Genomic DNA, 17,095 nt, shown 5'->3' with positions numbered 1-17,095 from the left:
TGTAGGGTGAAAATGATTGAATGGTTGGATGGACAGCTGAATGGAAGAATGGAAAAAAAAAAACCAGAAAACTTATACAACACAAGTCTAGTTCTTTGAGGACGCCAACAGAAGAGCTGTACTTGTGCACACATTTGCTTCTGTGTGTCTGTGAGTGTGTTTGGAAGTGCTCAGGTTGGCGGTAGGACGCACATTTCTCTATAAGTGCAGCTTCCATGTTGTAAGGTTGTATGGCTATAGGGTCGCTATGAGTCAGAATTGACTTGGTGGCACTGGGTTTGGGTTTAGTATGGCTATGGTCATGTATTTTATAATCTTCTGTTAGTTAATAGCTGCCTATTCTTTCCCACATGCAATGAAAAAACCAGATAGGTTACCTAACACGTGTTTCCATTTTTATTCTTTTTTTTCTGGTGGTGATAAATAAATAAATAAATAAAAGTTTATTATTACAGAACTGTAAAACTTTGAGCCTTTTCAGAAGCCTCAGGGCACCAGCTCTATGAAGCCACCAGTAGCCATCTCATTCTTAACGTGTGTTTTGAACACCTACACGACAGGTGAAGGAGAGGCTGCAGAAGATGGGGGCATTCCAGCCAATGAACATTTTCCTCAGGCAGGAGATAGACAGAATGCAGAGGGTCCTCAGCCTTGTCCGGAGCACCCTGACCGAGCTGAAACTCGCTATCGATGGCACCATCATCATGAGTGAAAATCTCCGAGACGCTTTGGATTGCATGTTTGATGCTAGAATTCCTGCTCTGTGGAAAAAAGTATGTATAAGGTTGCTCCTCTTCTGCTAATCTGCATAATCACTTTATTGTTGGAAATAGTTGTAATTGGCAAGTAGAGAACACCTAAGGATAATTTATTTAAAACTGTTCTGCACAGGGACTAATGCCCTTATGTTGTTGTTAGTTGCTGTCAAGTCGATTCCAGCTCATGGCGACCCATGTGTTCTAGAGTAGAACTTCTCCAGAGGGTTTTCTTAATGTCGTCTTAATGGAAGCAGATCGATAAATAGTTCTATCTTCTGCGTCTCTGCCGGGTGGGTTTGAACCACCAAACTGTTGGCTACTATGCTTATTCATTTGTAAAATATGGCAATTATAGTAAAACGTTATAAAATATGATTTGGAGATACCTACCAGTGCTGCTGATAAGAATAATGACATACCCGTGCTAATTGTAATAATGAAAGTTCCACAAGCGAATTCAGGGAGAATGAAATTAATTCATGGGTGGTAAAGGGACTTGGGTTTCCATTTTTTTCCTAACTTGGAGGAAATAAAAGTACATCCTATAGGGACAAAAACTCCAGAAAATAAACGTTGTTTACCTCATTAAAAATGCTAAGTGGAGAAAGGTGTCCCTGACTTACAATCCACAGTATATATTTTAGAGTGATGATGATATGTCCTGATGAGGCCATGAACATATTTATGGAAACAGAAATTCTATTTTTTATATGGCATCAATTGAAAATGTAACTGAAGGAGAAACAGTAGAAGCCTGTTGAATCTCAATAGAGAACAAGAGTTGGTGATGTATATATTCGTATGTGGAAGGTGATTCTGGGGACAGCAGACATCTTGAGAAGCATCCTGACCTGGTATTCATATTGACCTGGTATTTATGTGATAGGTTCCTGGGTGGTACAAATGGTTTGTGCTCGACCGCTAACCTAAATGTTGGTGGTTTGAACCCGCCCAGCCATGGCTTGGAAGAAAGGCCTGGCTATTTGCTTCCTTAAAGATTACAGCCAAGAAAACCCAATGGAGCAGTTCTACTCTGTAACATGGGGGTTGCAATGATTCGGGATCAACTCGGTGGCAATGGGTTTGCTTTATTCATGTGGTGATTAACTGTTTCTATCATGTCTTAATATCAATATTACTAGGGAAGAAGAATAATTTGAAAACCTTAAATGTCACAACATAAGGGGAATTCATGTCTTAGGGACTTATACATTCTAAAAGTAATAGTGATATTTCATCATTTTTCTGTGAACGTAGCCAGTTAAACAACAGAATTACACCTATGTTAATTAACTGTTTTGATGTATGCTTTTTAGGCTTCTTGGGTGTCAAGTACACTGGGTTTCTGGTTTACTGAACTTATAGAAAGAAACTGCCAGTTTGCCTCTTGGGTTTTCAATGGCCGACCCCACTGTTTTTGGATGACTGGCTTCTTTAACCCCCAAGGATTTTTAACTGCAATGCGCCAGGTAATAGCTCTGCTTTGTACCCATTGTGTTATTATAATTTTCTTCTCCAAGGTTTTCTTCTTTCATTATAGTTTCAAAGCATATAGTAAGACAGAGAATGACTGTCACTTTTTGGTACTCGTAGTTACATTGTCATGAACATAAATCTAGCGATTTGTTTTCAGACTGCCAGCTTGAATTTCAAAGTGTTATTTATATATATAGGCAATCCCCGGGTTACGAATGTTTGACTTACGTACAACCTGTAGTTATGAACCAACCCCTGAAAAGCCTATTAGGTTAAAAGTTTGAAGTACATACAATGGTTCATAATAACAAATGGGCACCTCTTTGCAACGTGCATCAAGATATTATTATTATTCTTACTGTATTATGTTTAAGATGTTTTAACGTACCTGAAGTGTTTCATTAATGTTTTTATGCATAGATAGGCACGTTATATACTAAGACAAACATTTGACTAACTGACATTAGATATGAACTGTACCTAACTGTCCTGACTTACATACAAAATCGACTTAAAGACAAATTTTTAGGAACAGAACTTGTTAGTAATCCAGGGACTACCTGTGTAGTGGAACCTATGAGAGCTGAGACTTGATGAGATTTCTTTGTTTTTCCGGGTCTAACAAGTTTTCGGCCTTTGACGGTGTGCAGACTTACAACTTTCATATTCCCCGTTTTAGCGGCGCTTTCCTTCTCTGACAGGTTTTCACCGTATATAGCTTCTGGCTCCCGTAGGTTTTAATATATTAAATGTTGTATTTCTTTTTAAAGTGCAAGTGGTTAAATTAGGACATGGGTATCGTTTATGTAGGACTATTTTTCATTTTTTAAATACTCTTCTAGTTCCTTTGGATTAGACTAGTTTGGGGCCGCACTTTCATCATTCTTATGGTCTTTATATTAAGATAAACCTCTAATTTACTCCTTCCTCCTTTGTTTTCATTCTTGCCTTGAGTAGGAAATAACTCGTGCCAACAAAGGCTGGGCGCTGGACAATATGGTGCTTTGCAATGAGGTCACCAAGTGGATGAAGGACGACATTTCTGCCCCTCCGGCCGAGGGTGTCTATGTCTATGGCTTATATCTTGAAGGTGCTGGCTGGGACAAGAGAAACATGAAACTCATTGAATCAAAACCTAAAGTGCTGTTTGAGTTGATGCCTGTCATAAGGATTTTTGCAGAAAACAATAGTAAGTTGTCTTGCATATTCAGTAATCGTTGATGTCACTGAATTGGATGACATTGTAAACATAGGATCCCATTATTTTGTTATCATGCAGTAGGGATTTTATTCTTCTTTAACTAGCTTTACATTCACACCCCTATTTAATGAGCAATCACTGACCTCTAGACACTTTTCTGAGTGCTACTGAGGAGGCAGGGGATTATAAAATAGTTCTTGCCTATATATTTGTTGTTGTTAGGTGCCATCAAGCTGACTCTGACTCATGGCGACCCTATGTATAACAGAATGAAACGTTGCTGGGTCCTCCATTATCCTCACAATCATTGTTATGTTTGAGCCCATTGTGTCAATTCATCTCATATAAGGTCTCCCTCTTTTTTACTGATCCTCTACTTTACCCAGCATGATTGGTCCTTCCTGATGTCATGTCCAGAGTTTGCAAGATGGGGTCTAATCATCTGTGCTTCTAAGGAGCATTCCGGCTGTGCTTCCTCCAAGACAGATTTGTTCGTTCTTCTGACAGTCCATGGTATATTCAATATTCTTTGCCAACACCACAATTTGAATGTGTTAATTCTTCTTTGGTCTCCCTTATTCATTGTCCAGCTTTCACATGCATATGAGGTGATTGAAAATACCATGGCGTGGGTCAGGTGCACCTTAGTCCTCAAAGTGACATCTGTGCTTTTTAATTCCTTAAAGAGGTCTTTTGCAGCACATTTGTCCAATGCAGTACATCTTTGATTTCTTGACTGCAACTTCCATGGACATTGATTATTGCCTGTCTTATAAAGTAGACAAGATATGTATGTATTCTTCTGAAACATTAGCCAATGAAATGAGAAACAAATGTTTAGCATAGCTAATAAGTGATGGGAAAAGGGATTGAGGTAACTGTGGGCTGATGGGACTGGGTGTCAGGAGCAGATGGGCTTGGGTTGGGCCTTGAAGGATGGATATGATATGGGGCAAGGGGTGGAAGGAAGAAATTCTAGGCAAGACTGCTCAGGGCTCATGTGAAGGCTCTATCAGCTTGGAGGTTTGAGCCAAGTTGTGAGATTGAGATTGAATTCCGAAGCATCCAGCTTAATACTTAAAAAAAAAAAAAAACTTTAGCTAATGGTAAAATGCTGGCTTCATATTTCAACCCATGGATGTAATAACACTTCTACAAAACACACGTGTTACTTCTACTTTGACAAAGTTGTCAAAGCTCTGTTTGATAAGTCTAAAAATACTGAAACTATTATCTGCTGTTGGCTTGATGTTTTCTGGCGACTTTGTGCTGCTGCATTTTCTCAGCGAAAATGTCCTCAGCAATAATGGCCTTTCAGCATCCAGGGAATCCTGTGTAGCACAAGCTATGAACTCGAGAGGTAGACCCCAAGGAGGCGCTGGCTTTATGACTGAAATGCAAGAGATTTTGCCTTCAGTAAGTGAAGGGATAAAATAATCTCTCTTTAAAAGACAGCTGCTGGTATCCTCACCTGCTAGGTAAGGAACACATATGGAAATGTGGGTTGGAAAAGAGAGCTTATAAAGTCCAAGTGTTTATTTTTTAAGCAGACATTCACTGGATGCCCAGTGTGTACCAGCCACGATCTTAGGTGCTAGGAATAAAAAAAATACAAAGGTAATTATCAACCAGATCCTGCCCACAAGCAACTCCCAGTCTGGTGAGGGTGACCCATAAGTAAATAAAAGTTAAAATAGAATTTGGTAAATGTCATGATAAGAGATATACACAGGATGCTGAAGAACCTTAGAAGGAGAACATAACTATGCCTGAGAGGTTTAGGGAGCTTGCCTTGGAGGTAGGTTTTAGATGACAACAATGAGCACGATAGGGAGATAGGGAAGGACTTTTCTTGGCAGAGGGAAATAGTGGTATCTGACTTGGTCATTCAGTGAATATTTAACTGACACCGACCATCTGCCAAGCACCATTCTAGTGTGAGAATATAACAACGAAAAACACAGTGAGAATCCCCATCCTCATGAGCTCACTCAAAGAGGGAGAGCTAGCCAATAAAGAACTAATAAATAAACATACTGATTTCAAATAGTTATTGTTCATATAAAGAAGATGCATACACATGGTATGCTAGGGAGTAAGATAATTTAGCGGTCTGGGGAAGCCTTCATTGAGGAAGGAACGTTGAACTGAGATCCCAGTGACAGAAAGGGGACAGGGGACATACTAATATCCAGGAGGAGGAGGAAGAGTGCAAGGACTCAGGGGATGGCAATGGATATGCCCTGTTTGAGGAAGAGAAAGAAGGTGGGTCTGTCTGGGGCACTATGGTGGGGGGCACTGTGAGTGGGGAGAGACAGAGGCTGAGAGTGTGTGAGAGTGCATGATGCACCACAGATAATTTTATTATTATTACTGTTATTATGTTTAACTTGCATGACTGTTGAAAGATTAAAAGAAATACTCTGTGCAAGACTGCACTGTCTAGTCATTTAAATTTAAATATTATTAGCAACCCATTGCCCATTGCCGAAGAGTCGATTCCGACTTCTAGTGACCCTACAGAACAGAGCGGAACTGCCCCATAGGGTTTCTGAGGAGCGACTGGTAGATTTGGACTGCTGACCTTTTGATTAGCAGCTGAGCTCTTAACCGTTGCACCACTGGGGTTCCATTATTAGCAAAGGGGGCTTAAATAACAAAATGATTTAAAGCTTATATAGATTTTCTCTGTGTAACTCGGAGCCCTGGTGGTGTAGTGGCTAAGAGCTCGGCTGCTAACCAAAAAGGTCAGCAGTTCGAATCCACCAGCCACTCCTTGGAAACCCTATGGGGGCAGTGGTGCTCTGTGCTGTAGGGTCACTATGAGTCAGAACTGACTAAACAGCACCTAATAACACAATGACAACTATGTTACTTTGTTGTTTTGGGTATTGAAAAGAATGTATGATGTAATGATATACTAATGTTTGAGTGAAAAATATAGACTAGATAGGGAAGTAACGTAGATAGAAAATGGACCCCCGGAAAAAAAAAAAAAAACCCAGGTGTTTTATTAAAACCCTTAGAATCCTAAAGTATGTAGCTCACCAATTTATACAACCTCTTTTCTCTGTTCCCCCTTTTGGAGTCCTAAGGCTTTAAACATACTGAGCTGATTTGTTCTACCGATCTAGCATGTTTATTTTTGTCTTCAAAGTTCTTTGTCCAACCGGGGTAATGGTTTCGAATCATCTGTCTTTGTTGTTGTTTAGTGTCTGTCAGCACTTTCTCCATGAAATGATATTTCTAGTGGCATCTAATCCAGGTGCTGAAGTTTGTTCCATGCTGTGTCTTAGCATGGGCACCTTCCCCTCTGAAGCAATTAAAAATAAAGAAAATTCGATAAATATTTCAGATAATTTTTTTACCTGCTTACTGAAAAGAATGGTTATTTTTTTTTTTTTTTTCCTGCTTCCATTTTGCTTTTTGGATTCAAATACAATTTAGCCCAATACTTCCCTAGGTATAATTATTACAGTTACGATCGGGGTCAGATATAAGACTCTAGTGGCTTACTTCAAGTTTTATAAAATGATTTAGCCAGATTTGCAGCAAAGAAGAACAGTTAGTTATATGTTTGTTGTGTGTTTACAAATCCTAGGCTTAAGGGGTTTTACTCTATCAGTGTAATTAATATTAATTGCTGTTCATAAATTCCCTATCATTTGCTTAGTTGATCAGAATTTTTCATGTATTTGCCTAATTATTATTACTAGTGATAAAATTATTATACCCTATAGTAATTGAAAACATAACATCCAGACGTTAAAATGAGGTTTTATATTATTTCAGGTTGTTTCTAATGAGTAATTTCATGGTTTTTACTTTTAAGCAAACACATAGTTTTAAAGTACAGTAAAATATTCGTGACTTTGTTGTTTAAGAACCAAGTTTCTCAACCTTGGCATTATTGACATTTGGGGCCAGATAAGTCTGACTTGGAAGGCTGTGAATTGTAGGATATCTAGCAGCATTACTGGCTTTGTCCACTAGATGCCAGTAACACGCCCACAGTTGTGACAACCAAAAATGGCTCCCAACATTAGGAAATGTCCTGGAGGTATAGGAGATGGGGGAGCAAAACCACCCTTGGTTAAGAATAACTGCTATAGAAACTTTATTTTATATTGAAATCTATGTCCAGTATTATCATACTCAAATGTTTAACGCCTTCCAATAAAATATTAAATTTTTGGTGGAGGTATAAAAACACATGGCACATCATGCTGAAGCTTCTGCTGGACCAAATAATGAGACTTTAACTTCTGACCGTGCTTTGTTTTTGAATTTGTTAGAAAAAGCTAAATTATTGAGCAATTAATCTTGGGAAATAAATTCAGTAATATTGATACACTAACATTGCATTAATAAGTTACTGTATTTATGATTCAGAGCCTGTGTGTGTAACATATTTCACCAAAGCAAAGTTATCCCTCTGAGTTAAATGTGATTCATTTTAATAGCTATGTGAATGTCACTTGTAATATTGTATTGGTATTCCAGAGAGCATAAGAATGGGCGGAGACTCAGCTCTTGTCTTTAAACAATTTATCATCTGGAATAGAAGATGAAATAGCATACCACTCCCTGAGATGGGTATTATGAGATGTGCAGATAAACTGCTGTGAGCAGAGTGGATTTAACATGAAGCGAATGGACCTTAAACTGCAAGGCTTCTCACATGCCCGTTAACCCTTTGCTGTGGAGTTGATTCCGACTCATAGCAACCCTACAGGATAGAGTAGAACTGCCCCATAGAGTTTCCAAGGAGTGCCTGGTGGATTCGAACTGCCAACCTTTTGGTCAGCAACTGTAGCACTTAACCACTATGCCACCAGGGTTTTGGAGGCCCCTAAACCAAACCAAACCAATCCCGTTGCCGTGGAGTTGATTCTGACTCATAATGACATCATAGGACAAAGTATAACTGCTCCACAGAGTTTCCAAGACTGTAAATCTTTATAGGAGCACTGCCACTTTTCTCTCCTGCAGAGCAGTTGGTAGGTTTGAACTGCAGACCTCTTGGTTAGCAGCTGAGTGCTTAACCACTGTACCACTAGGGATTCTCAGAGGCCCCTAACAAGGTGCAATTTTGTATTTGTAAACTTGTATTGTTTTTCTTACAGAAGGACTTCCAAACTGAATAAACTTTAGACCCCACAAGATATTAATTTGTCTCTGATCATAGAAAGAAAGAGAACCTTTGATTAGGGATCGGTGCATTTCAGACAAAATCTTTTTTTTTTTTAATTGTGGTAACTATATATGTAACCATGAATATACCATAGACTGCTAGAAGAATGAACAAATCTGTCTTGGAAGAAGTACAGCTAGAATGCTCCTTAGAAGCAAGGATGGTGAGACTTTGTCTCTAGTACTTTGGACATTTTATCAGGAGGGACTGGTCCCTGGAGAGGGACATCACACTTGGTAAAGTAGAGGGTCAGTGAAAAAGGGGAAGACCCTCAAGGAGATAGTTTGACACAGTGGCTGCAATGATGGGCTCAAGCCTAACAACAATTGTGAGGATGGCGCAGGACCAGGAAGTGTTTTATTCTGTTGTACATAGGGTCACTGTGAGATGGAACCAACTCAATGGCACCTAACAACAACAACATATATGTAAAAAAACATTTACCACTTGAAGTTTCTTCACATGTACAGTTCAGTGGCACTAACTGAGCTCAGGAGCACTGGAGGCGCAATGGTTAAGTGCTTGGTTGCTGACTGAAGGGTCGGTGGTTGGAACCCACCAGTGGATCCTCAGGAGAAAAGACCTGGCGATCTGCTCCTGTAAAGATTGTTGTTGTTGTCTGTCAGTTTGTCGTACTGTGGTGGCTAGCGTGTTGCTGTGATGCTGGAAGCTATGCCACCGGTATTCAGATTCCAGCAGGGTGACCCATGGAGGACAGGTTTCAGCTGAGCTTCTAGACTAAGATAGACTAGGAAGAAGGACCGCGCAGTCTACTTCTGAAAAGAATTAGCTGGTGAAAACCTTATGAATAGCAGCGGAACATTGTCTGGTATAGTGCCAGAAGATGAGCCCCCCAGGTTGGAAGGCACTCAAAAGATGACTGGGGAAGTATCCATTAATAATTGGAACCTGGAATGTACGAAGTATGAATCTAGGAAAATTGGAAATTGTCAAAAATGAAATGGAATGCATAAACATCGATATCTTAGGCAGTAGTGAGCTGAAATGGATTGGTATTGGCCATTTTGAATCCCACAATTATATGATCTACTACGCCGGGAATGACAACTTGAGGAGAAATGGCATTGCATTCATTGTCACAAAGAACATTTCAAGATCTATCTTGAAGTATAACTCTGTCAGTGATAGGATAATATCCATACGCCTACAAGAAAGACCAGTTAATACAACTGTTATTCAAATTTATGCACCAACCACAAAGGCCAAAGATGAAGAAATTAAAGATTTTTATCAGCTTCTGCAGTCTGAAATTGATCAAACATACAATCAGGATGCACTGATAATTGTTGGTGATTGGATTGCAAAAGTTGCAAACAAAGAAGAAGGATCTATACTTGGAAAATATGGCTTTGGTGACAGAAACAATGCCGGAGATCAAATGATAGAATTTTGCAAGACCAACGACTTCTTCATTGTAAATACCTTTTTTCACCAACATAAACAGCCTACCCTTGGTAATCACTAATAAACTAACCAAAACCAAACCAGTTGCCGTCAATTCTGACTCACAGCGATCTTAAAGGACGGAGTAGAACTGCCTCATAGTGTTTCCAAGGAGCGCCTGGTGGATTCGAACTGCTGACCTTTTGATTTGGAGCCATATCTCTTAACTACTACACAAACTTCTGTATCTACTTGCCTATTTTAGGTATTTCACATAAATAGAATCCTACAATATGTCCTTTTGTGACTGATTGATTTCACTCAGCATGATGCTTTCAAGGTTCATTCAAGTGGTAGCATGTGTCAGAACTTCTTCTTCTGAGGTTGACTAATATTCCATTGTGTGTATATACCACATTTTGTTTCTCAATTCATTGCTTGGAGCCCTGGTGGTGCAGTGGTTAAGCTCTTGGCTGCTAACCAAAAGTTCAGCAGGTTGAATCCACCAGCTGCTCCTTGGAAACCCTGTGAGGCAGTTCTGTTCTGTTCTGTTCTATAGGGTCACTATGAGTTGAAATTGACTCAACTGCAATGGGTGTTTGGTTTATTCATCAGTTGATGGACCTTTGGGTTGTCACCTTGTTTTGGCTGTTGTGAACAGTGGTGCAGTGAACATTGGTCTACATTTGGATGACCTCTGAAAGACAGGTACACACACACATTCACACATACACACAGTGTTACATTAGGTAGAAACCTGATGAGGTTGTGTTGTGTTGTGTGTGTGTTTTTGGTAGGGCAACTATTTGCCTAGTTCAGAAAAAGTTAGAAAGTAGTATCAGTATCAGCTCGTAGAACTGTGCCATTGCTCGCTGCCTCCCAGGCACACACACAATTCACAACACCAGGTAGGGAGGGGGACACCCTTGGTCCTGTGATTTAGACATGTCGTTGGATTTTGGCATGGGGGTTGAAGACAGGGCTTTGACTAATGGTCAGCAGGCCCAGGATGTCTGATTAAAAGTGGCAGGCCCTTTGTGCCAAAGGTGAACCCCAAGGGAAAGAGAAGGTTCCTGGGTGGCGCAAACGGTTTGTGCTCAACTCCTAATCAAAAGGTTGGTGGTTTAAACCCACCAAGTGGCAACGTGGAAGAAAGCCCTGGCCATCTTTTTTCTTAAAGACTACTGCCAGGAAGGCTGGGTGGGTCTCAGTTCTGCTTTGGAATACACGAGGTGACCGTGAGTTGGAGTCTACCGTATGGCAGTGGGTTTGGTTTTTGGTAAAGAGAAAGGGCGAATGGATGTGTGTGTAAGATTTGATGGGGGAGGGGTGGATAAAGGAGAGAGGGTGTAGAGAGGATGACTGGGTTGACAATCGGAAAGGATAGAGAGGAAGCAGTCGGGGTCCAGGACCGTGACCGTGTGACAGGGGTTACTGCCAAGGACAGGGGCGGGGGCCTCAGGATAAACCTGAGGATATCCAGTGTCCTGCCCCACCCGCTGGAAACCTGTGGCCATGACTGCTTTACCCCAGGGATTGCCTGATGGGAAGAATTTTGCTCATTCTATTGTCTTTCTTAATAAACCCAACCCTCTTTCGAACGAACGACCTTCCAGATGCATATACTTGGATCTGTTCTCTGTTTGGGCTGCTTAAATTTGAAATTCACCAAGTTCCTTTCCTTTGTGAATTTTTTGCAGGTCTCAGAGATCCTCGGTTTTACTCCTGCCCCATCTACAAGAAGCCAGTTCGAACAGACTTAAACTACATTGCCGCCGCAGAGCTCCGGACGGCCCAGCCCCCTGAACACTGGGTGCTCCGTGGGGTCGCCCTCCTCTGTGACGTGAAGTAACGTGGGGGGATCATCCCTCTACCGCCCTGCCCCCCGCCACCACCCAGTTTGGAAAGTGCAAGATCCACATTACCATAACCTCCGTTCTCCTGTGAGCTCTGGAGGTTACATAAATCAGGTTACCTGTGACAGATAAGGAGCTGCATGGGCTCCCCCATTGCTGAGTTTCATGCTGGCATTTAACCTCTTTCATCATGAATTGACCCTTCACTGTATTTGTTCAAAAAGTTATCAAGTGATTTTAAAATAAAATTTACAACTTTCTAATGAAATTTGGTTCTCAAATTCCTAGTAAATGCGTTTTCTTCTTCCTGGAACTCTAGACACTGACTAGGTTGAACAGATAATATTTCCTTTGAAGAAATTATTCTCCTATTAATGTGGTTTTGGTGACAGCCAGGTCCTCTAAGGTAACGTGGACAGTTTGTGCTGATTTTGTTTCTATTGCCATTTGCATTTAGGTCGGGGTAAGAGATTTATTTTCAGAGGTTCAAGCAGCCAATTAAAAAGATCTTTTAAAAAATGGAGAGAAATAGCAGAATGGGTTAAGATTGTGAAGAAACAATTCATATATGCCTATAGAATAAACGTAGAATAATGTTTAACCCCACTGGTAATTATTATAGGGTTCCTATGAGTCGGAATCAACTTGACGGCAGTGGGTTTAATTGGTATCTCTTAAAATAAGAACAAAATGAAACTGAAAGTGAATTGTGGTGAGGTCTTTGTAAAACTGATACACTCACAAATTGCTGTTGTTGGTTTTGTGCGCCATCGGGTCAATTCCAACTCATAGCTACCTAATAAGACAGAATAGAGCTACCCCATAGATTTTCCTAGGCGGTGATCTTTACAGGAGCAGATTGCCAGGTCTTTTCTCTCGAGGAACCACTGAGTGGATTCAAACTCCCAGCCTTTCAGTTAGCAGCCAAGTGCTTAATCATTGCACCAGTAGGGCTCCTTCACAAATTGCTAAAGCAGTATAAATTGATCCAAGCTTTTTGTAAAACAATGAAACTATGCATAGAGAGAGTCATAAAAATGTTCACTTGCCTTGGTCCTAATTTTCTCTCCTGGAAATTTATTCTAAGGAAACAATTCAAAAGAGTAAACACAGATCATATGTAAAAATGTTTTCATAATAGAAAAAAAATAGAAATACTCTAAATGTTCAGGAGTAAGTCTGTTCTGGAGGAAATTAAGAGACATTAGGCAGCCATGAAAAAAATACCGAAGGTTTCATCATATGAAAGTGGCTAAAACAAAAAACCAAACCCATTGCTGTCAAGTCGATTCTGACTCAGAGTGACCCTATAGAACAGAGTACAACTGCCCCACAGGGTTTCCAAAGAGCAGCTAGTGGATTTGAACTGCCAACCTTTTGGTTAGCAGCTAAGTTCTTAACCACTACACCATCAGGGCTCCATGGCATTGGTAAACACATAAAGTGAAAGATAAAGTTGAGTGTCTGTCAAAGGTATTATTAATATACTCTGATTATAACTATAAAATGTATTTACATATGAACAAAGATTAGTAGACAACATGGAAAAGTAGAGGTACATTAAGATGGTAAATGCTGCAGGTGACTTGAAAAAAATGTAGTGATTGGAAGAAAAAGATACAGGAAAGATACAAATCTTAGATAAAACCGAAAAAAACCAAGCCCATTGCCCCTGAGTTGATTCCAGCTCATAGCAGCAAGCCGATAGGACAGAGTAGAACTACCCCTGTGGTGTCTCCAAGGAGCAGCTGGTGGATTCGAACTGCTTAGCCTTTGGTTAGCAGCCAAGCTCTTAAAGCATTGCGCCACCAGGGTCCCAAGTCTTAGATAAAAAAAAAAAAAATTTCACATGGGCTTTTGTTAATTAAGAAAAATATCATCTAATGGACTTTCCATATATTTTTATTTTAAATTCTGGTTTTAAATAATAAAGTGCTTTTTAAAATAGCCTGTTGGTTAGAAAGCTTGATCAAGTATTAACTTAGAATTGTGGTTTACAACCATTTGATTAGCATTAGAGCCACACCACCACATGTTTCTGGTGATAAGGAAGTGTTCTGTTGGGAAGGAGTCCACCAGCAGACACGTGTGTGTCCCTCTCAGTAACCTGTGTGATGAGTGTCATTATTTTATGTTTGTTACAAGATGAGTTAGGCCTGAGTGGTTCGTGTGACTCCTTGCCTCTTTGACAATCCTATTTTTATTTAGCAGGCTCTTTTTTTGGTGTGAATTAATCCATTGATTTGTGTGAATTGTATAATCATTGTATCTTGAAGAACAAATAACAATGTAAAAATGATTAAATTAATAAAAAATGTAGTCATTGTTATTAGAGGCTATTGAGCTGGTTTTTGACTCAAAGAGACCCCCATGTGACAGAATAGAAGTGCCCCATAGGGTTTTCTTGGCTGTAATCTTTATGGAAGCAGATTGCCAGATCCTTCTCCTTTGGAGCTGCTGGGTGGGTTCGAACCACCAACCTTTGAGTTAGCAGCTGAGCGCTTAACTGTTGTGCCACCAGGACTCAAACTGCTACTAAGTATCCAGAAATAAGCTTTCATAACTGGATTTGTATCTGTAATTCATGTGATTTTGTGATTGCAGTCGTACTTCAATCTATACATGCCTATGACATGTACGTGTAATTCTTAGAGACTCAAAGTAGAAGACGATACCAGGAAAACAATTAGGAACTTTTAGGAACTAATTCAACAAGAATGTCTCTGAAGCAGCGATGAGCCACGTGAGGCTCCTTCTGCGTCACCTACCTCCTCCTGGACCGACTCCCACCCACTGAGGAGTGCTCCATATTTTACCGAATCTGCGGGGCAAGGGAGGACCGATTCACTCGCTCTGGGGGGTGATGGAGAGCGTCGCAGCATGGGGGCTCTCAGACGTGAAGAGAACAGCAACCAGGGTCTTGGTGCCGCTGCAGAGTGATGTTGTTGTTGTCGTTAGTTGCTTTTGAGTTGGCTCTGACTCATGGCGACCTTACATATAACAGAATGAACCTTGCCTGGTCTTGCGCCATCTTCAGGATCTCAGTATGTAGCATCCATTAAAAACCCAATGGATCACAACAGAATATCGCAGAGTGATAGAGCAGTCTTTTTCGATTGTCTCCAGGTGGCTTTGTTAAAAGTTTATTTTGCACCTTCTATGTTTTTTTTTTTATGTGTCAGGCACTGTGTTACACTGATAGGGAAAAAAACAAGCAAACACAACAAAATCCATCACAGTCCCGACCCTCCCTCATGGGATTTACAAACAAGGAATAGACACAGAAGATAAGCAGTTATTCAGGTATGTAAATCATATATAATCTCAATTTGCAATTGTATAGTATGAAATATGTGTTAGATGTATAGAAAAGTATGTAAAGATTGATGGTTAAGTGCCATTAAGGAAAATAACGGGTGTCATGAGCGAGAAGAACAGGAGACTGCGGCGTTTAGGCGGGTCATGGATTAACAGTAAATGCCACATTTACTGTTAACGGAAATCACAAAGATAACAGCAGAGAGGTGCTAGCCTGAGCCACAGCAGCCGCTGAGCATCCTTGCCCTGCTCTTCCGGGGCCTTCTGGTCCCCTGTGCAACTTGTAGCTGTGGGTGACATTCTCCATGCAAGTAGTGTCTTTCCAAGTTCAAGAAAAGGGAAAATTTTGCCACAAAAACTGACCTGTTATATCTGCAGCTTACATCACCATTCCTGTGAAACCTATCTCAGCCATCTCTGAGCTTCCCTTTTTATTTAGAAGAACAAATAATGAGAATGTAAAAAGTAAGGCAAACTAATAAAAAAATGATTAATAAACATCTGACTTGTTATTTATTAGAAAGGGGGTTGTCGTTGTTGTTAGTTGCTCTCAAGCCAGCTCCCACTCACGGCGACCACTCGGACAACAGAACTAAACATTGCCTGGTCCTGCGCCATCTTTATGATTGTTGGAATGCTCAAGTCCATTGTTGTGGCCACGGTGTGTTTTGAACACCTTCCATCCTGGGGGCTTGTCTTCAAGCACTCTAAGGAAATACTCTGTTGTGATCTATAGGGTTTTCATTGGCTAATTTTCAAATGCAGATCTCCAGACCTTTCCTCTTATTCTGTCTTAGATCACTGAAACCTGTCTGCCATGGGTGATCCCGCTGGTATTTAAAATGTCAGTGGCATAGCTTTCAGCGTCATAGCAACATGCAAGCCACCATAGTACCACAAACTGATGGAAGGGCAGTGGAGAAAAGGGGTAATTGCCATTGTTGTTGTTAGGTGCCATCGAGTTGATTCCAACTCATAATGACCCTACTTCACAGCGTACAAATTCCCTATAGGATTTTCTAGGCTGTAATCTTCACGGGAGCAGATTGCTAGATCTTTTCTCCTGTGGAGCCACTGGCGGGTTCTAACTATTGACTTTTCAGTTAGTAGCAAGCCAAGTGCTTAACCATTGTACCACCGGGTCTCTTTTAAGTGCCATTGAGTATCCAGAAATAAACTTACATAACTAGATTTTTTGAACAAATAATTTGGAAATGCAGAATTCATATAATTTGGTGAATGCACTTGGGGATGTTGACAAATATTTAACCAGCCCAGCATCAGTGAGGCCATGTCCCCATAAGGGGACAGAGCAGATCCAGGCACGGGTGTCCTCAAACAACATCTTTACCGTGAGTGTACTTCCCTGAAGAGGCCTAACTTGATTGGGCCATAAGGAAAGTCTGCTCAGGGGAGGTGACATCTAAATTTAGATCTGAAGGAGAAGGAAAAAACAATCTCAGACCCTCGTTACCAGGGGACTGGTCTCTTGTGCCCTAAAGCGAAGGAGGGAGCTCATAGCTGTAGGAGGAGTGACAGGGAAACCTGGCTGAGAATGGAGGGCCCACAAGGACCCTTTCTAAATGCCTTTTCACACCTTGTCATGGCTGCTGCCAACTACAGAGCAGCGGCTGATGGAAATCATGCGTTTCTCAGTAATTCGAGTGTGGAGTACTTTTTTTGTGTGTGAAGTGTTCTTTGCAATAGAAAAATCTTCTAAAGAATTCAATATTAAGAGACATGATGAGACAAGCCACATTTCATAGTTAGGAAGCTTATAAGATTATCTGGAGTGGGCAAATACACAACATCAGCAGTGTCCTCTTCAGTGACAAACTTTTGTTCAAAGATGTAGCATTATATGAAATCAGGTCTTTTGGTGCTTGCT

At 40.6% G+C, this 17,095-nt stretch overlaps 1 protein-coding gene across 2 annotated transcripts in view; it reads left to right on the top strand.

The window, feature by feature from the left end:
* DNAH5 (dynein axonemal heavy chain 5) overlaps positions 1-14,111 on the top strand; it is a 363,993-nt gene extending 349,882 nt beyond the window's left edge. For both annotated transcript variants that reach the window (XM_049861228.1, XM_049861221.1), the window contains exons 76-79: positions 561-773; positions 2,075-2,227; positions 3,192-3,423; positions 11,734-14,111. In XM_049861228.1, the coding sequence (XP_049717185.1) occupies positions 561-773; positions 2,075-2,227; positions 3,192-3,423; positions 11,734-11,885 (750 nt within the window). In that variant the 3' untranslated portion in view covers positions 11,886-14,111. The remainder of the gene's footprint in view (positions 1-560; positions 774-2,074; positions 2,228-3,191; positions 3,424-11,733) is intronic.
* The last annotated feature ends 2,984 nt before the right edge of the window (positions 14,112-17,095 follow it).

Source organism: Elephas maximus, chromosome 2 (genome assembly GCF_024166365.1).
Source record: "Elephas maximus indicus isolate mEleMax1 chromosome 2, mEleMax1 primary haplotype, whole genome shotgun sequence".
NCBI classification, from domain to species: Eukaryota; Metazoa; Chordata; class Mammalia; order Proboscidea; family Elephantidae; genus Elephas; species Elephas maximus.
Note: the sequence above shows the minus strand (reverse complement) of the source record. Positions and strands in the feature narration are given on the sequence as shown.